Source organism: Lygodium microphyllum, chromosome 23 (genome assembly GCF_053477565.2).
Source record: "Lygodium microphyllum isolate KBCC chromosome 23, Lygodium_microphyllum_v1.1.10, whole genome shotgun sequence".
NCBI classification, from domain to species: Eukaryota; Viridiplantae; Streptophyta; class Polypodiopsida; order Schizaeales; family Lygodiaceae; genus Lygodium; species Lygodium microphyllum.
In genome coordinates, this window is record NC_141157.1 from 35,237,497 (window position 1) to 35,259,057 (window position 21,561).

General features: G+C 45.4%; 1 protein-coding gene and 1 pseudogene across 4 annotated transcripts in view; both read left to right on the forward strand.

The window, feature by feature from the left end:
- FTSH11 (FTSH protease 11) overlaps window positions 1-21,561 on the forward strand; it is a 160,501-nt gene that overhangs the window by 134,421 nt on the left and 4,519 nt on the right. The window contains exons 15-19 of one of the 4 annotated variants that reach the window (XR_015688166.1): window positions 20,603-20,701; window positions 20,796-20,849; window positions 20,937-21,146; window positions 21,294-21,378; window positions 21,480-21,559. Coding sequence is in view for 2 of the 4 variants with exons in the window: in XM_087664682.1 (XP_087520808.1) it covers window positions 20,603-20,701; window positions 20,796-20,849; window positions 20,937-21,059; window positions 21,292-21,336 (321 nt within the window). In the remaining 2 variants the exon portion in view is untranslated. Of the gene's footprint in view, window positions 1-20,602; window positions 20,702-20,795; window positions 20,850-20,936; window positions 21,147-21,291; window positions 21,379-21,479; window positions 21,560-21,561 lie in introns of those variants that run through there. The other 3 variants (XM_087664682.1, XR_015688167.1, XM_087664683.1) reach the window with 3 other exon arrangements.
- On the forward strand, window positions 3,355-5,522 carry LOC148016054 (uncharacterized; annotated as a pseudogene).

Here is a 21,561-nt window from a genome sequence, read left to right on the forward strand (position 1 = left end):
TATGCACCTCTATTGGCCTGAGTCTCACCGCTTGTGTACATGACCATGGGACGATTGTGGCAGGGAGGGTTCTATGGATTAAATTGGATATTGGGGACTTGTGCCTTGGAGTCCTCAATTTCTATGCCCCTATCGAGGTTAGGGCATGCAATAGGTTCTGAGTGGAGAGCGCAGCAGGACTCTCAGATGTTGACTCTTGGATTGTTGGAGACTTCAACAACCTAGAGGCCTTAGAGGACTAGCAGGAGGGCAGAGGCAGAAACTACCAGGGTATGGTTGGGGAGGAGCAAGAGGCATGGGAGGTCTTCCTACTAGCAGTAGGAGCAGAGGATGCTTGGAGAGACCCAACTTTGCACAAGAGGGAGAGGTCGCTGGACTTCTCTTGGGGATACAGGCGGCTAGGTGGAGTTTTGCTGGAGCGGCTGGATAGGTTTTATGTGGGAGAGTGGGGATGCTCTCCCGGAGGCTAGGTAGGGTAGTTGGCTGGCACCTCTTTGTCTGATCACTGCCCGATTCTCCTGACACTTGATGCCCCAGCCTTTGCCCTAGACACACAATCCTGTCAGATCTCTGACTCGATCTACAAAAGGGAGGAGGTGAAGAGATAGATTGAGCAGCTCTGGACTAGGGAGTGGGTAGGAGGGACTGGATCGCAGAGGAGGTTGTGGAGGTCCTAGACGAGTCGAGCAGTATCTGCCAGGAGGCAACCCTACAGGTCAGATAGCAGAGCTGGGAGGAGGAGAGAGCACTCTGGCGGGACGTAGCAGCCACGTAGAGACTACTATAGGAGGCACCAGGGGGTCCCATTCTCCACGTACAGGAGGTGCGCATAGGAGCAGCCCTCGACGGCCTAGAGGATAGGTGCTTGGAGTTTTCCTTCTGCACCTCAGCAACCTTTTGGGTGTGGAAGGGGGTCACAGTGTGCAGGGAGTTTTTCCAGGTGGATCCCCCTCGTACCTCAGGAGAGCAGATACGCAGCCTTCGGGATCAGTATGGGAGGATTTGCTCTAGCTCAGATGAGGTGATGGAGATTGCCACTGTCTACTACAAAAACCTTTTCCAGTAGGAGACAGCCTCAACCAAAAGATAGCAATGCAAATAGCAGGTCTGGGACCACATCCCGTTTCTCGTCACAGAGGAGATGGGACGCTCCCTCCTAGACTCCTTCACAGAGAAGGATCTAGAGGAGGCTTTCCATACACAGGACGGGCATAAATGCTTGGGAGAGGATGGTCTTTCTTAGCCCTTGTTCACTACCTACTAGGAGGTGGTGAAGGATCCCCTACTACTGTTGGCCTTTCAGGAGATTTTCAGCTCAAGACGGATGTCAGGGAGTCTATCAGCAAGTCTTATTAGTCTCCTCTCCAAAGGGGGAGACCAGTTGGAGCTATCTCAATGGAGACCGATCACCTTGTTGTCAGTGGCCTATAAGGCACTGGCCAAGATGATTGGTAGGCGACTCCGCCCTGTACTTCCAGACATCATTCGTGACACACAGACAAGTTTTGTCCAAGATAGGAGCATCCTAGACAATGTTTTCACCTTCTTTAAGGCGATAGAGTAGGCGGAGCACCATGATCAGGGATTGACTGTACTACTCCTGGATTTCGGAAAAGCCTATGATAGGGTTGACTGGGACTTCTTAGAGGGCACCATGGTGAGGTTGGGCTTCCCCCAGGCATGGATCCGCGGGGTCTCCGCACACTACAAATTGGCTATCAATAGGGTTCTCATAGGTGGCAGGCGGGGGAAGGAGTTTCTGCTAGAGAGATCGGTTCGGCAGGGCTACCCTCTGGCCATGTATCTGTTCCTACTCTCTGTATAGGCGATGTCTCACTTCCTCAGGTCACGTGTGAGCAGGTTACGTGGCCTCTGACTTCTGGCGAGATAGGAGACGAATCTCTTAGACTCAAAGTATGCAGATGACACACTACTCTACATAGAGGACGATGAGCTGATGGTGAAGAGAGTGAGACTAGCTCTCGAGGTGTTTTGCATTGCAGCGGGAGCGAAAATCAACTGGCGAAAGTCGGTTGGTTTTCTTACGGACCCGGACTCTAGCACAAAGTGGGGCGCTCGCTTGGGATTCAGATGGGTGTGTAGAGGGCAGATTGTCTGTTACCTAGGGTTCTAGTTGGGACTCGACATCACTCCTGCCCAAGAGTTTCTTCCAGTCCTGGACTCTATTTGGCGGAAGCTGACCTATTGGAGCACTGCCTGCCTTTCCCTAGCGGGCCGAGCCCTGGTGGTCAACGAGGTCCTCCTAGCGATGGCTTGGTACATCGTCTCGTGTTGATGCTTTTCTTGGTCCTGTGTAGTTCAACTTCGCCGCCTAGTGCGGAATTTTCTCTGGGCCGGGTTAGACAGTTCCAGGGACTCTCGGGCCAAGGTGGTGTGGGCGACCATCATCAGACATCGATCAGAGGGAGGGCTTGGGATTATAGACTTAGAGTATTAGAGTCTAGTCCTTTTGGGCAAGCTAGTAGTCTGTGGCATAGTAACAGGGGACGGAGGGGACGACAGCGTGGGACGGGGGGATGCAGTCCTAGGGACGGGACCGGGTGGGGACGTTCCGGAACGGACGGACGTCCCGTCTCCGAGTGGGCACGCCGGTGAGCCAAGCGGGGATGTGTTCCCGGAACGCGTGCGTGTCAGGGACGCCAACTGGGGACGGCCCAGGGAGTCGTTGGGCCATTTTTGAAAAAAAAAATTGACTGTTTGGCTGCCAACGGCCATTTCCGCCATGCTCTTGCCAATGTTTTCTCAAGCTACACTCACACTCCAAGGCCAAGAGTCTCAACTTCTCAAGGCTCTTTCTCTCCCTCTCATTCTCAAGTCTCAAGGTTGAAAGTCGGCGTGCTCAAGGCTCTTCCTCTCCCTCTCAAGTCTCAAGTCTCCACTCTCTCCTCCCTTGGCCCTCAAGCCTCAAGGCTCAAGGCTACCCTCTACATTGTACAAGCTTTCTCTCTCTCTCTCTCTCTCTCTCTCTCCCTCTTTCTCTCCCTCCCTTGGGCCTCAAGCCTCAAGGCTACCCTCTGAGGCTTAATCTCTACTATCTACATATATTGTACAATGTACATGTATTATGTTACATGCTCATTGTTACTACATAGTACATAGTACATAGACTATACTACTTAGTACTATAGTCTATAGTACATACTACATGCTCATTGCTCTACTATCTACTCTCTTTCTCTCCCTCTCAAGTCTCTAGAGTCTAGACTCTACTCTCCCTCCCTTGGGCCTCATAATTCATTGTTTAAGCCTCAACTTTCAAGGCTCAAGGAGCTCAGCCTCAAGGGCAAACTTCAAAGGCTACTTCTCATCAAACGTTCAAAGTTTCTATAATCTATGGCATCTTCATTGGCTTTTCCATCTACAAACCAACCCACATCTACTGCGGCATCCACCTCTTCACAAAATGATAATCATGAAGGAACCACCGGCCCCACTCGAAGGAGAAGACCCGCGATACATCGATGGTCATGGTGGGATGAGGTCGATTGTTTTTTGTATGGTTCGGGAGGCGGTGCTAGAGCATGGACATGCAAACTTTGTGGATACAAACGTAGTGGTGGTGCCAACAAGGTGCGAGCTCATCTCTTGAGCGAACTCGGGAATGAGGTGAGATATTGCACAAAGGTGACCCCGGAGAAAAGACAAGAGCTTCTTGATAAGCTCGCAATCTATGAGGTCTTGGGTAGAGGTGTGCCATCACATACCTTCCCATCGACACCTTTTGCATGTGGCCCATCCGCATCAACCACCTCATCTTCTCGTCCTCGCCAAAGTACCCTCGAGGAAAATTGGAATCCTCACTTGAAAGAAGAGACGGACATTACCGTGGTTCGTTTCTTCTTTCATGATCACATTGCTTTCCGTGCGGCTCGGGGAGTTTCTAGTGTCAAGTGATAAATAATAAATTATTATGCTCATTGAACATTATTATTTATCATCATATTGATTCTTAACATGCTCTCTTTGGTTTATGAACATTGGATAGGTTTCCATACTTTAGAGCCATGATTATGAAGATTGGGGAATATGGTTCTTCCTATGTTGCCCCCTCTTCGGAAACCCTTCGCACCACCCTTCTTGAAAAGGAGAAGAGGAGTGTTGAGGCTGCTGCGGCAAATATGAAGGAGCTATGGGCCAATAATGGTGTCACACTTCTGGTGGATGGATGGAGTGACACCCGCAAGCGGTCTATTCATGGAGTGGTGGCCTACTCTCGTGGAGAGATGTATATTGTCGAGTCACATGACGCCTCTGGTCTCGGGAAGTCCGCCGATGTGCTTGCTGCGGAGTGGGCAACAACTTTAGAAACCATGGGAGCAGAGAATGTGGTGACCATTTGTGTAGATGGCGAACCGGCAAATCGAGCAGATTGGAACATGCTTCAAGCCACATATCCTCACATTACCGTCTCTTTTTGCATGGCCCATTGTCTTAACAATCTCATCAAAGACATTGGGGCCCTACCATGGGTAGCTCTTGTCATGGATGAAGCCAACAAAATTGTCACCTTTGTCCTCAATCATGGGGGGATTTGCCATGAGTTTTTGCCATGAGTTGTCAAACCTCGCTCTGCTCAAATATTCAGAGACACAATTTGCTTTCAACTTTCTCATGTTAGGCCACTTGTCCACATGTAACGGGGCATTACGAGGACTCTTTCTTAGTGATGAGTTTTCTAGCATGCCAGAGGCTTCCACAGCAAGGGGGCAAGAGTGCAAAGCACGAGCAAATGACACGGCATGGTGGGAAAGTGTAAAGCGCATTGACACCATGATCAAACTAGTCATGGACCTCTTGAGGGTTGTCGATGGCATGTTGCCATGCATCGGCAAGGTATATGAGGCCATGGATCGGATGATAGAGCGCCCCAAGGTTTATGTTCCTGATGAGAACTACGATGAGATCAAATCCATGTGTGTGACAAGGTGGGATGCCTACTACTCCCCTCTCCATGGAGCAACCTACATGGTGGATCCCGAATTTCAAGGTTGCAAGCAGGAAAAGCATAGAGAGATTAGCAATGGCTTCAGGATTATCTTGGATTGTCTAATGCCATACGTGGGTATCAGGCGCAAAATTAGAGATCAATTGCAATTATATCGTGAGAAGAGGGTAGTTATGGATTGCCAGATGCACAGACGAATCGCTTCAAGATCGGCTCAGCACTTTGGTGGGAGGATTATGGTGCAGATGGTCTAGAGTTCCAGCGATTTGCCATCCGCATTCTCTCACAATGTTGTAGCTCCAGTTGCTTGGAGCAACTTTGGCCAGTGTATAGCCACATCGCCTCTATGAAGAGGAACCGCCTTGGAGTGCATCGTGCCAATGATTTGGTCTTTGTGAGTTCCAACTTGCGAATGCTTTGCAAAGGCATGGTGAAGAAAGCAGATTCATTCACCGAATGGGAGTAGGCACAACAAGATCTAGAGGTTGACCCACTTCACATAGCTGAGATTTTGGAGGACCTTGAGGGAGGGGGGGGGGGGGGGTTTCGTCCTTGACAGAGGGTAGCAGGATGAGGGGATAGTTTTCCTTTTGTGGAGGAGGATTCGGGTGGTTGGCCTACATTGAAAGACATCGTGTCTGGACCCTTATGTGTTCTCGGAGGAGTTCCGGGAGTGGCGCCTCTGGATATGGGAGAGCAAGCCACTTGATGAGTAGGAGTGGGACCCTGGAGAGTGGGCTATGGCCGGGCACTGTGGTTGCCAAGAAGCCACCGAGGTTCTTGGAGTACATAGCCAGGATTGGTAGACACCTACTGATGTAGGAGGACATGGACTGAGCGCCTTCGCATAGCAGATACTGGGCAGAGTACAACATCATGGATGCTTTCTGGCGGACTTTCTGGCGCGGCCTATGGGGTAGCTAGAGGCCGAGGAGGGTATCGTATTTCATATGGTTGTTAGCACATGGAGGCGTGGCGGTGGGGAGTTGGCTAGCCCAGATGTAGAAGGATGGAGGGTGTAAATGTTGCACATAGTAGTTTCTAGAAACTCCAAAGCACTGCCTTTGGTCGTGTGACGCGGCGCAGCTCGTGTGGAGAGGAGTATGCCACATTCTCCACTGTCTTGCACCAACCTTGGATGTATCTCATGGGGAGTTCTCTGCTGGCAGGTAGGCAGCCAGGACTGTCACCTTTTGTATGAGGCCCGGATGTAGGACACGATCTTCATCATTGAGGCTGGGTCATGCACAGTGGTCGACGGCTTGGAGGCTATACCCATCTGCCAGGTAGTGGAGCCCACATCAGACCGCTTTGAGGTATGGGAGATTGTAGGGAGTTTTACTGGATGGCACATCTGGAAGTTGCGTTGTCAGGAGGTTTTTGGCATGGAGAGACTTTTAGTACATGCGACTTTGACAGAGCTTTGGACCTCCATCATCCACACCCTCTGTGGCCAATGGGACTAGGTGCAGGGCGAGTCTCGAGCTCGCCAGGAGCTTGCTCCTTGACCGGTACACATGATGTATTTATGACCTTGCACCAGCTCCAACTAGTCTGTCGAGCATGAGCATTCCGTTGTAGTAAGCTTTTTTGAGTAATATAATCAGCCACATTTTACTTGCCAAAAAAAGAAGAAGAAGTGAATTATCTTGTTAGGCCTGTAACCTGGCTAAGATGCGTGGGCCAAAAGTCGTCGTCTCAGGGAACTTAGTATCCGTGAATCTTGCATGAGCCGTTGATACCATCGAGGAATGGTGATAGGCTCATTTCGTTGCAAAGGAGGTTGAGAAGTGTCGAGTACCTGTAAAGCACTTGTCTATGGAACAGACTCTCCCTCACTAAGGGAAAATGGATCCTCCTTACGTGATGATCAAAGCTCCCCCTTTGACGGCTCACCCCCACCGTCCCTCCCCTCCAAAAGGAAACTTGACGAGACAAGGAAGGGGTAGGAGTACTTGATGACGAAGTAGTAGATAGAGGAGTTGTAAAGGGTGGAAGAGGAGAGGGTGAAGGGGTAGGAGGAGGAAGAGGAGTCGCACACGAAGAAGGGATGCTGAGGGGTAACCTGGAAGGAATGGGAGGGACTAATGTTTTTTTGGGGTTTTTGGGGGGGGGGGGAGGGGGGCTTTTAGTCGAAGATGAGGAACTATCAATCGGATCCTCAAAGGTTGCAGCTTCATGGAAGATCACATCCTTGCTAACCTTGATCTTCCGAGTTGTCAGATCAGAGAGCCGATAGCCCCATGGTCGTACTGTAACCAACGAAGATAGGCTTTGTTGACTTGGAATCAAGTTTGCTCCATCTTTTCTTCTTGTCCACATGGATATATACCTTACATCCAAAGATGTGAAAGTGGAAAATGGAAGGCTTCTTCCCAATGAAAGGCCGGTAGGGAGTCATATCTTGTAATGTTAAAGTAGGTGACCAATCGTGGATATGGACCGCAGTAGCCATGGCCTCACCCCATAAGAAATAGGGAAGGCTTCTATGCTCCAACATCGATCGGCGGGCCATCTCAAGTATAGTTTGATTGGCACTCTCTACCACACCATTTTTAGATGGTGTGTTTGAATAATAATATTCCACCCGAATACCCTAATCGCTACAAAACTTAGAAAACAAGTTAGAACAAAACTTGCCATTGTAATCAACTCGAACATTGTGAACTTGGAAGAAGGTTTGCTTCTATGCAAACATCTTCCACTCATAGGAATGGGAGTACATCTCGCTCTCATACTCCAAGAAATAGGGCCATACATAACGACTTATGTCATCAACAACCATCATAAGGTACTTGGCCTCCCAAGAGAGGCGGTGCCCATAGATCAAGAAAGGTTGGTGTGAACCAACTCAAGCGGTATAGAAGCTCTCCGAGTAGCAACTTGTGGATGAGGTTGCCTATGCTACTTGCCCCAGAAGTAGCTAGGACATTATGTGTGCATGGGAGGGAAATCTAGACCATAGATCCAGAAAGGTCGGTGTGAACCAACATAAGCGGTATAGAAGCTCTCCCAGTAGCAACTTGTGGATGAGGTTGCCTATGTTGCTTGTCCCAGAAGTAGCTAGGACATTATGTGTGCATGGGAGGGAAATCTAGAAGTCCCTCAACCATCTTGCTTCTTGAAGTCCGCCGAACAACATTAAGATTCAAATGCCCATAACAAGCATGCCAAAGTAGTCGAAGCTTATATGAAGATCGTGCAACAAGGACTATGAGTGTGTAGAGTGCACCCTCTTGTTGTGTACCTGTCCAAAGAGCAGCTCTTGAAGATGCATCCTCCATTGTAACTACATCCTGGGTAAAGATAACTCACGTACCTAGCTGTCTAAGGCCGTAAATAGATAGAAGATTAAAGCCTAGATGTAGTACATAGAGGACTTTGGCCAAAGAAGAATATTGATCGGGCAAGAAGGGAATGGTCCCCATTGCACGCACGGGGATTGAAGAGCTGCCACCAATGGTGATCTTGCTGGATTGCATAACTTGAAGCTAATTTTAGTGGTAAGTCATGTGGGAAGGGGCCCCACTATCGATGATGATGGAGCTTGACTGAGTTGAGAGTGAACACAACGAATAACACACACACACACACACACACACACACACACACACACACACACAGAGTAGAGAGCAGTAGAAAGGAGAGTGAACATGACACTTTTGATGTTCGATACAAAAGACTAGTGTACCTCTTTAGGTTTTAGATAAATATATATGAAAGTACAAATGTGCTAAGGGTGTGTTCACACCCGTGCACATATAAAAGGCACGATGGCTCTTTATTCCTAACCACCTCCCACCTAAAGGCAATGTGCCTTAAGAGGAGAAAAGAATCAGCTAAGTCTAGGTATGTACAAAGCTGAAATACATATATCTATCCAACTCCCATCATCTGTCGGCAATGAGCAAACTGCTCTGTTGGAAGACCCTTCGTGAGAAGATCTGCAGGATTATCATCTATATGCACTTTGACAAGCTCAATGCTCTTGCTGTCAAGTACATCTCTAATAAAGTGATACTTCACCTGTATGTGCTTCATCTTTGCATGAAAGAGGGGATTCCATGCTAGCATGATAGCACTCTGACTATCACAATGGAGAACAAGCTCAATGCTCTTGCTGTCAAGTACATCTCTAATGAAGTGATACTTCACTTGTATGTGCTTCATCTTTGCATGAAAGACGGAATTCCGTGCTAGCATGATAGCACTCTGACTATCACAATGGAGAACAAGTAACTCTGTAATGCCAAGCTCTTCCATTAGACGTGAAAGCCATAAAGCCTCCTTGCATGCCTCAGCAGTAGCCACATACTCTGTCTCTGTAGTAGACAATGCAACACACTTTTGTAGCTTGGATATCCAAGAGACTGCTTCTCCTGTGAAGGTAAACACATATCCAAAAGTGGACTTTCTGTAGTCCACATGACCAGTATAGTCTGCATTTGTAAAGCCAACGACATATGCCTTTTGCTTTTCAAAGCAGATGCACGAATCCTTTGTGCCTTTGAGGTATCTTATAATACCTTTCACTGCTTCCCAATGCTTTTTACTAGGGTTTGCCATGTATCTGCTACCCACTGCCACTACAAAGGCCATTCAGGGCGTGTAGGAACCATAGCATACATCAAACTGCCAACAGCTGAAGCATATGGTATCTTGGCCATTTCAACCTTCTCGTCATCAGATGTAGGGCTGTTCTCTGCACTGAGTTTCACATATGGAGGCAATGGAACCCCAATTGTTTTCCCCCCCTCCATATTGAAATCTTGCAAAACCTTGGAGATATACTCCTGTTGAGATAGATAGAGTAATCCTTTTGACCTATCTTTGAGTATTCCCATGCCAAGAATGTGATTTGCATCAACAAGTTTCTTCATGTCAAAGCTGCCATGAAGACTTTGCTTCAGTGAGTCTAGGGCATTAGTATCCTTGCCAGCAATTAGCATGTCATCAACATACAAAACCAAGATAATCATGTTGCCTTCTTGGTGTACAAGTAGTGATCCACTTGACTTCTATGAAAACCTTGAGACTACATAAATGTATCAAACTTATGATACTAGTCTCTTGGTGCTTGTTTCAGCACATACCATCTTCTCTTTTCCTTTTGCCACAAACCCTTCAGGTTGCTGCATATATATCTTCATGCAGATCACCATGTAAGAATGCAGTCTTTACATCCATTTGCATGAGCTCCATATCTTCAGCTGCAACCAAGCCCAAAATGGTTCTCAATGTAGTCATCTTGACTACAGGAGAAGATCTCATCAAAGTCGACTCCATGTTCGTGCTTGTATCCTTTCACAACCAATCTTGCTTTGTAACTTGGCGAGGAACTAGAAGTGACCTTCATCTTGTAAACCCATTTGCATGGAAGGGTTTTCTGTCCTTTAGGAAACTGCACCAAGTCCCAAGTATCATTTTTCTCAAGAGAGTCCATCTCTGACAACATGGCTTTATACCATTTCTTGCTATCTTGTCTGTCCATTGCTTCCTTGAAGTAAGATGGTTCACCAAGTCTGTCAACATGACATAATTAGCCACATTGTTTGCACGAGGAACGAATCTATGAGGTTGTCTAGTAGCCATAGACGATCTTCTAACCTAATGATCATTGTTTGCTGGTTGTTGAGCTTGCAAATTTTCATTTTCAGCTTGCTGTCCTGGCATTTCAGCCTGCAAATCAGCATTAACAGCTTGCTGTCCTAGTTGTTCCTGCACATCCAGTCTCTCATCATTATGGGCAATGACTAGCTGATCATTTCCAGCATTATTTTTTGCATTTGCAGGTTCATTTACAGTAGGTATTTGCTGTTGTACAACGGGCACATTTTGCTGTCCAAAAGGCATTTCTTCTCGGAATACAGCCCACAGACCTGCTCAGTCTTCTCGGGTTGTTTATGCATGCGATCTTCCCGGAAGATAACATCATTGCTGCATACGATTTTCCTTTTCCCGGGATTCCATAATCTATATCCCATTTCACCCTCGTCACCATATCCTGGGAAAATGCATTTACAAGACTTTGGCTCAAGTTTGCTTCGTTTTTCTTTACGAATGTGCACAAAAGCCTCGTAGCCAAACACTTTCAAGTGAGCATAGGAAGCTGGCTTGCCCGACCACGCGTCTTGGAGGCCCCCCTCTCCCTGCGCCCACAAACCCCCAAAGACCTATTGGGGGACCGATTAATCAAGTGAACAATTGTCATAACAATCTTTGTCCAAAAGCCATGGGGTAATGCAGCATGAGACATCATCGTATGGACCTTATCCGTATGGACCGATTCATACGCTCTACAACTCCATTTTGGGGCGGATTATGAGGGGCATTGAGCTCTCTCTTTATCCCTTAGCTGTCAAAAAATTCCTGAAAGGCCTTGGACACATATTGCCCACCATTGTCACAGCGAAGACACTTAAGTGTCTTATCAGTCTGAGTTTTAACCAATGTCAAGAATTTTTGAAACTTGTCAAGCACTTCGTCCTTGCTACGAATAGGGTAAATCCATACCTTCCGTGTAGCATCATCGATAAAGGTGACAAAGTATTTCTTTCCCCCTAAAGATAACCCTTGCATCTGACATACATCGGAATTTACTAACTCTAGAGGAGAAGATTTCAACGCAAGAGACTTCTTATGAGAGGTTTGTGCATGTTTACCATAAACACAATGATCACAATGCTCAAAATCAGCATAACGAAGACAAGGCAAGTAACCCAAACGAGAAAGCACTTTCATTCCAGTTTGACTCATGTGTCCCAACTAGCCATGCCGCAAAGAAACACTTGGTTGCTTGGTCATGGCAACAATATGGTCATGCACACTAGATATATGGAGAGGATACAAGGTATCACTTTTACAACTCTGGCAATCACTCTAGATCCCTTACAGATCTTCCATTTTCCATCACCAAAGGTCCTGAATGTATCCCATTGTTCATAGTAGTCCGGAATGTATACCTCCTGTATGTATCCCAACTTTCTGGCAGAGTGTAAAGCAAGAACATAGCCTTCAATTCTTCATCAATCATGAACTTCAAGGCAACCAACTGGCTGAAAATGGAGTTAAACTCACTCAAGTGAGTACCCTCTTTCATACGTAAATCCATAAGCTTTTTCAGCCAGTAAACTTTACTTGTGGCACTCTTCTGGGCATATAGTTCTTCCAATCGAGTCCAAATAGCATAGGCAGAATCCGAACCTTCAATGTTAAGCAGCAAGCATCAGAAATCGATAACTCGATGGTTGAGCGTGCAAGCTCATTTAACTCATCCCAGTCTTCCTGTTCCATATCTGCGGACTTTGCCCCTTTGGTCTTAATCAGCCTTGCTTGCTTCTTCTGCAACAGGATATTGTAGCACTGTTTTTGCCAGAGTGCAAACTTCTTTGCTCCTTCAAGCTTCTTAATGTGCATGAGATGACTGCTGTCACTGCTGCCAGCCATGATTTTCAGCCCAAATGTGACCAAAGATTCAGCAACTGCAGGCCCAAACTGTCACACAAGTGACCAAGGTATGAATAAGTACCAACCAACAATAAATGACCACGAAAAAGCAGAAATTTCAGATCTGCAAATAAATTTTCAGAAGCACTAAGCCTTGTGCTACAACACTCCACAATTGATTACAGCCGTTCCAAGGATAAATACACCACATTACATGAGAAGTCCCAAATTTTAGTTGCAATTTTTGTTGTACATGCACCCACGGGCACAATATTTGACACGCACGGTGAAAAACCCAAAATTTTTGTGCTCAAAGCTTCAACCATACATCTGCATTGTCTCTGATATGCATAGAATAGGCCAATTTTGCCAAAATAGAGCAATTTCAGCAAAACCCCCAAAATTTTCCAAGTGCTAGATGCCCAAATTGCATGGACTTAAACCCGCATGTACATAAAATGACCAAATGGCACACAAATTTCGCCCAAACAGCAAAATACCCAAATTGCACGGGGTCCAATGTGCATCAATGTTGAGAATTTGGGTAATTTCAGCCCAATTCTTGTATGTACATGAAAAGCCCCGAATGTCGGAGGCAAAATGTCACAAAGTCCTGCAATTTCTGAGACAAATATCACTGTTGTGTCTTACTCACATCAAGTCTGGACAAATCCCCCAATTTTTGGCACAAATCTATTCAAAATTCTTAACTGTGCTTACACCACGAGCCCACCAAGCCAAGGGGAAATTCAAGGAGAATTTTGGAGAAAAAAGACGAATTTGTGGCCTTACAAAAAAGTGACGTGACGAGGTCCGTTGACTTGCCAGTCATGTCTTGTCTCACGCGTGTAGGTTGCGCACGTCTATCAGCTCCTTGGTCTGGTTACACGCTCGTTGGCACCGGCTGGTCTTCTAGTCTTTTCGCATGCTCATTGACGCCCGTTGGTCTTCTAGTTGACCTAGTCGTTTTTACTCCTCAACTCCGTATGGTCACCCACTGGTGCAATTGATGCACGCGTCCTTTGTTGGTCGAATGCACGTGACCTGTGCCTAGTCACCTTGCTTCTCAACTCCGTCTACTGCACTCTATTTTGGTTTGCCTTACGTGTCGAGTGATGTTTGTGGACTGCAGTCAGTCCTATGAACTAACACTCTTGGGAAGCACGAGTGCTATAACCAAGAGCTCTGATATGAGTTTGATGGAGCCTGACTGAGCTGAGAGTGAACACGACGGATAACACACACACACACACGCACACACACACACACAGAGTAGATAGCAGTAGAAAGGAGAGTGAGCACTACACCTTTGATTTTCGGTACAAAAGACTAGGTACCTCTTTAGGTTTTAGATAGATATATATGAAAGTACAAATGTGGTAAGGGTGTGTTCACACCCGTGCACATATAAAACGCACGATGGCCCTTTATTCCCTGCAGACGAGCCAAGGCTGCTCCTTAAAAGAAAAAGCAAGAGTTGTATCCTTGACCTCAAACAAGTGTACGAAGACGGACTCAGTGGTAGTAGGTGTAGCTTTCGAATCCTTGGATCCCTTCTTGGGCTCCAAATGGGAATACTGCTTGGTCTACTTCTCATCCTTGGAATCATCCTTCTTATCCTCCTGTTTTTAAGTGTGTGGCTTGCCCTTTTTTCTGCTCCTAGAATGCCTTTGTGGAGACGGATCCACTAGTCCCCACCTCTTTGAGACGCTGAGGTCCTTGAAGTCAGAAGGTTGGTATAGAAAACATTGTACTCAGGAGATGGTAGGTGAGTCAATAGAATCATGGCCATATCTTCCGAAGCTCGTCTAGCATATCCTCCAATTTGTTGATGTGATCCTTCATAGAAGGAGATAATGAACATTGAGCATTCAAACCTCCTCCAAGGAGATCATGTGGGTAAATGTCTTTGGATGGTAAAGAGATGCAAACTTCTTCCACACCTCCGTTGGAGACTTCAATATGCGAACATAAACTAAGGTAAAACCTTGTAAACACCTAAGGAGAGAGGAAGCCACAGGGCTGCACGATCCATTGATGACCCATTGGTCGGGTCTTCCCTAGGCCGGGGAACGAGGAGAGCTTTGGGCAAAGAAAGAAGCATAGGCACTTGTACAGTGGGTGCCATGTAAGACATCTTTAGGCTAGTGGACTGTGCCTTATGTGAAACATGAAGGGAGGGGGGAAGAGAGGGGTTCTCTGAATGGGGAGTCCACAGAAGGGATTGAGACCTCCGATAATCTGACAATTGCTCAGAGGAATAATGAGAGACCTCATCCTTCGAGTTAGTAAAGCCGAAAAACTGGTATTCAGACATCTTCGAAACCTACAATCACCTAGAAAGCTGCATTTGATGATGAAACAGCACTGAAATAGGAGGTAGTTAGCTAGAGTCGGGATGTTAATGTGCTGTCTGCATAGAAATGGTTGTTGCCTGCACCAAGAAGCTGTCGTCTTTGTAGACAGAGACTCTTGCCAACGGTAAAGGGACGTTGGAAAAGTAGGAGAAATCTGTGTTTGACAACCAAATGCTCTCGCTTGGCTAGAAGGACTGTCGCTTGGGCAGCAGAGGATGCCGGCAGTAGTGGGATGCAGTCACCTAGATCGAGGAAGGTTGCATTTACAGAAAATACGAATTTGGAGAGGGTCGCATGGCAGTTTGGAGTGGTCGCTGCAATGAAAATCTCCTCTATGATTTCTCACGAGGCAATGATACTATGTGAGAGCGCAACAGAAGAGGGAAGTCAAACACAGAGAAAAGAAGACAACAGGAAGATGAAGGAAGAAAGAAATCTGCACTAACTGAAATAAATGCTGAATACAAACAGAACTGATCAGTCCTTGCACGCAGCCCAAGGCATCACTGAGGGCACCAGATCTGGCTGGAAACGTTGATGGCAGCAGCAGCACTGGAGACAGAGAAGTGTGCCTGGAGTTGGAGGAGCAGCCTGCACAAGAAGGTGATCTGCCCCAGCCAGCCAGCCTGGTATACATAGCAGTAAATGGGCCAAACTGGCTGAGCTGATGCTGGCCGATCAGCTGCCAGATGGCCGACTGCATTCAGTGCAGTTGGCAGCATGTAAAATGCTGGAAAAAAATTGGTTGACAGGGCAATAAAATCAGGAGGGATAGGACAGGGTGGCATAGGCTGGGAAATGCTGAAAATCCCCATGAAACTTGAGAAATGCACACTAAAATGCAAGAGCTCCCATGTCTCTATCAGACTATGACAAGAGTTCACAACTGAGAGATGACAGACTGACAACACTAAAAGTGACAGGCTAACAGGTATATCACCTTATGATTAGAGATTGCTATTGGTTGGCCACTAAGACAAATGTTGTGTGGGGATTACATAAAAGTAAGGCAGGATGGAAATTGATTGTTATGGAAAGCTGGCTCAATAAGACTCGATTCAAATGCAAAGTTTTTCTTTGGAAAATGCTGATAGCTAGTCTACCTCTTGCCTTACCTCTCTTTAGGAATTGTATTTAGAATGGCAACTGTTTCTTTTGTATTACTAGTATGGAAGCTTCTTGATATAAATTTATTTCACACCCCTTAGCTAGAAAGATCTAGTCCTTGTTGTTTGACATTTGGAGAGTGGCGGTGGGACCTTAGCTGCATCCTTCTGATTGGCTCTTTGGTAAGGCAAAATATCCCACTCCCAAGCAGCCATATATGAAGATCTTGTTGCATTGTTAGGTTTTGGGGCTGCTGGCACAATTAAGTCACGACTCACCCAAAACACCTTCATATTGAACTTGGCCTCGGGGGTTCTAAGTCATATTGCTAAGCTCAAGGGTCTTCCCCTTTGGCAGTTGGATCTTATTTAGCATGTTGGCCTTCTCCCTAGGGAGGGTTTAGTTGCTTGGCATATGACATTTTCTTTTGCTCTGCCATGATTGTTGTATTTCTCATGTGATTAATATAATTACTCACTATGAAAAAAAGACAGGGAGGGAGGGAAAAAAAAGGGGGGGGGGGGGGGGGGGGTATAGAGAAAGAAAGAAAGAAATATGAACATTTGCAAAAGGCCAATGTGGCATATGAGACAAAAACCAATACATCTTTATCCAATGTCATCTCATCACAATAAGGCTGAAGTGAAGTAACATGAAATAAATAAATGTATCCTAATATGACGCAAAGATCTACTAAAGTCAAAATGAATCCAGTAACTGAAGACTATATCTACATTTATATGATATCTAGCTAGAGTGGTCCATCTCTTAGAATCTCCATCCTGAAATGGTCTAGGGCTGCTCTGCTAATGTGTGGAGGGGTGACTCTCCTGTGTCTCACAATAATGGCTCTACATAAATATGTTTATGATTTATTAACTATCCTTGGCTAGGTGGTCGAGGTCGTTGTGCTTTGCAAAGTGCAATGGCCTGGTCTAATGTGACTCCATGGCATGATGTAGATATGGTCTGAATAGATGGGGCTGAATTTGGTAAGCTAGTGGTACTTGTGGAATTTGATTTGTGAAAGAAGCTTGTCACTGGCCTCTGCCTGGGTTCTTCTAGGTGTGGTGGTCTCCTACCTCATAACAATGTTGTGTAGCACCTTTGGAGCTCGAGGAGGAAAAGCCCTAAGCATCTCTGGTCCTTGTACTCTATGACATGCCGAAGAGGACTGAAGCCATCATGGAAGAGATAGTGGTATCTCCCTCATATATCATAGTAGATTGTGCCTCTACATATGTAGTGTTCCTCCCTCTCTAGCTCTTGATGGCAGAGCTAACATATCCTCTCCTTTGTTGTAATATGGATCCATTTGCTTGTCTCTAACCACAACTAGTGGGAGGAGGTATGTATCTATCCAATAGCAGCTCGCATACCATGGGAGATGTGTGTGTCCATGTATTGTAGTCGAACAATGAATCTGTTCTTTGAGAGGTGTAGAAAATGATTGAGGTAATGCTCCATCTCAAATTCTAGAGGGAGAGGTGGATGGATCTAAGTTCTCCTTGTTTCCACTCTCAAAATGTTAGCTCTAATTGCTGAGTTCAGCTCAGGTTGGATAAGAGGGAGTTTAGGGCAATCCAAACTATAGTTAAATGGGGGGAGTCGATTGATGTCTAGCCCATGTAGGCTCATTCATGTTGTCATCTATGAGTACCAATAGTCTTTTTCCCCTTCTTGTGCTAACTTTTTCATCCACGTTGTCATCTATGAGTACCAATAGTCTTTTTCCCCTTCTTGTGCTAACTTTTTGGAAGAGGCCAATGCCAATCTAGAGTATAGCCATCAATAGTGTTCTCTTTCTGGGCCTGTGTGATCTGTGAGCAAGGTCAGTTGCCTATGATATAAGGTGTAACCCCATATTTGACCTCCGTACAAGAGGATAGGAGTGACTAAGGCGTGAAACAACCATAATTTGGTGCGGGACTCTTGAAATTGTACATGAGCGCACCGACTCTCAAGGCCCTCAAGTGATGCATAACCTCTTACTAGTTAGGCTTCAGCTGCCCCCCTCAATGAAAATCTTGGGCCAGAGAATGTGATTCCCAAGTATACATATTCCCTTACATGCTCCGCTGCATCCCCTCCGAATGTGAATTGATACATAGATCGGGTCACCCATACTCTCGAGGTATTGAAAACCATCACTTTGGTTTTTCCAAGATTCACTGTGAGGTCCTTATCCTTGCAAAATGTGTGCAAGGTATCCAAGTGTTGTTGCAAGCCCTTTGGTGAATGAGAGATAAGTACAATATCATTTGTATAAAGTAGTATCGGTATCAATACTCTAGTTAAGTTAACTCCAGTCCCTCCTCCCCTATCAATATATTCAGACACCTGATCTATATATAATCCAAATAATGTGGGCGAGAGTGGACATCCTTGTTTGATTCCTATGGTGTCGTCAATTCTTTCAGACATCCCTCTAGATATTCGTCTACGGCTTGTCACTTTCTCATATAATGCATAGATGCTCCACTGCATAGCTTTTGGCACACCAATTTCTTGCATTCTTTGCATGAAACATGCTTGAGGTACTGTGTCAAATGCCTTACAAAAGTCTACAAAGAAACAATAGATCTTTTGGCCTTGAGCCCCTCTTTCCTCAATAATTGCTCTAAATGTACTAAGCTCATGTTCCAACATGGAGTACTCTTCTGTCCTCCCTCTCTGCCCATGTACTAAGCTCATGTTCCAATATGGAGCCATATATCTTGGACAATGTGTGGCAAACCATGATGGTCCTGTAGTTACTAGGGATCAAAGAATCACCGCTTTTAAATAATGGAACTATAGCATGGTCTGACCAACTCTTAGGGAATCCCTCACAAACAACCATATTGAACATTTTGGCTAGTATGGGTGCTAGTATGTCACATGCATGCTTAAAGTGCTCTGCTACTAAACCATCCTCATGCTGTGCCTTTCCATTCTGCAATCTATTGATTGCTTCTGTGACCATCTGGTGAAAAATGCCTATTGTTTTGGCCTACAGGCCTATGAGGCTGTATGGGTGTGTCTGTCCTTGTACATCATACAGTTGTCTTCCATAATGCAGCCAAGCATAAGGTGGTGTAATCTGTATAGGGGGTTTCCTTTCATGAAATATTCTCCATGCTCTTTTGTTGTCCCACCCCAAGAATAGTTGATATATTTTTGTCTCAAGCTTTGCCAAGTAAGTACGTTTCTTCTTCCGTACAAGGCATTTGAAAAGTGTCCTTGCTTGGCAGCATGTCCGAATGCCTAAAGCAATCTCCTTCTGTAGCTGTGTGTGAGTGTCTTTGCATTCATCATCATACTAGCCATTTTGGGGGGCTGTAGAGCATGGAGGTTTGCCTGATGATACGGTGTATGGGAATGCATACATAGCTGAAGTATGCAAAGCTTCTGCCAAGTCTCTTGTGCATTCTTCTAATGATTTGTCACAATCTAGTATTTGTATCTTGTCATGCACAGAGCCACCATATATATGTGGGGTCTGCTCTGCAAGGTGGTATTTGGGGTGCCTTTTTTAGATTGCATGGTCAACTGCTATTCCAATGGGGTGCCTTGAGATCTCAAAGTTTCTAACGTTTGGTATCAATGTTGGTGAACCCATCAAGTAATCCACTGTACTTGCTCCTCGCTTGTGGTTCCAACATGTCAAAGTGTTTTGATCCTAGCTAGCATGAGAGGCCATTGAAAATGGCTAATCCATGTGCATTGCCCAAAGCTAGTTAAGTGTGTTCCATTGGTGTTCATTTCTATATTTGGGGACATCGTGTGTAGGCCCACCTCGTCTATATCAATCTCCTTAAACATGACATCATCTTGTATATAAAAGTTATTTTGCCTAGCCCTAGTTCATGCATTGAAGTCCCCTATTAATAACACGACTCCCAAGCTGACATATTTCATGATATCTTCGTACAATACATCAAATGGAGATCCATCTTGTGGAGCATATGCTGAAATCATAGGGGAAAAATAGCATATAGCAATGAAAATATCATGTGATTATTCTGTGTGTTTGACCCACATGTATCGTGCATCTCTGTCTTTTTGTGTCACTTGCACTGCATCTCTAAGGTCTTCACGAAAGAGTTTGACCTACCATACTTTCTAGCATGTGGGCGGAATGCACTCTCCCATCTGTACCCATGGACCATAGTTACCTGGAACGGGGAGAACATTCAAGGTCGGGGAACGAGAACGGGGGGGAACAACACATGTCTTAAGTGCCCCAAATATGCCCTGCATGACCCAAATTGCCCCAAATAATGTCCCTCTAATTGCCCCAATACCCCTCAATGCTCCAAATTGACCCAAATGTCCCAAAATTGACTGATTAACCCCATAGCTCCAAATTGCCCCAATTATCCAAAATTCCCTTGAAATTAGACAATATAAATGGATGATTACCTTGGAATTGAGGATAGGCTGAAATTTGATTGTGATTTGTAAGAGTTGATAATGTAGCAAATTTGAACTTTGCATGGACTCTTGATTGGCTTGTGCGTTGTCTTGACACTTTGAATCTTCAACCCGAGAGAGAGAGAGAGAGAGAGAGAGAGAGAGAGAGAGAGAGAGAGAGAGATTAGTGTGTGCACATTAGGCAATGGAGATGGGTGAACATGTGGTAGAAATGTCTCTTTGAGATCTAGGCAGAAGTGGTTCAAATGACAGTTTAAGTACTCTCTGTCCTGTTATGGACTTTATTGGACACCTCTTTTTCAAAATGCAGGTGTCTGAATGTGGGATGAGTGAAAGCATTGGACCAATTTTCATTTCAGTAGATGATCAGAGGCCAAGTCATGAGATTCAGAGGAATATCGATGCAGAGGTTACCTTCTGAACTTAAGGGTTCTGCCATACTTAACATAATTGTTTATTGGCTCTTGTTCAGTTTTGTCATTATTGAGTGCACATTTTGACAGGTGGTAAAATTGTTGAAAGAGGCATACGAACGGGTAAAAGCATTGTTAAAAAAGGTGTGACTGGCTTCACAATATCATTATTGGATCATTTCTTAAGACTGCATCTTTCAATTAGACTCACTATCAATGAATTATGTGCAGCATGAAGCTGGTCTACATGCCCTTGCAAGTGCACTGTTGGAACATGAAACATTGACAGCCAAACAGATACAGGCAATTCTCTCCCCTTTACAGCAGGCAGAAGACACAACCGCTGAAGTAGCAAGCTGACAAGCAACACATGGACATTGCCTGCCTTTCATATAGTAGCCATCCGTTTTGAAGGGTTCTTGTAACATGTCACAACATCGGGTTGGTTTAAAAGCAAAGAATCATTATTCTTTTGTATATTTCCACCTGAATGCAAATGTTGTAGTCCTTGAGGAAATGAAAGTCCACAAGGTTTCGCGAAAAGGGAAGAAGTCTTGATATTCTGCATTCTTGACATGATCTTTCTAGGATTGTCATTGGTGTTATTGGTTTGTCTGCAAGTTGCTGGTAGAAGGCGATCATTGCTGGGGTAGAAGGGCCAGTGGTGCGACTGGTATGTATAATACCATATGACAGTCCCATTATAAAATGATTTTTATGTCGTATTATAAGAATGTGCATCACATGTTTCTGCATCATGAACCTGTATTGCAGACTTGCAGCATGGCTGTATTGGAAGCTCAGAGTGACCTGTCAATGGACCTTTTAAAAAAAATTGAGTTTGTTTTTGGAAAGC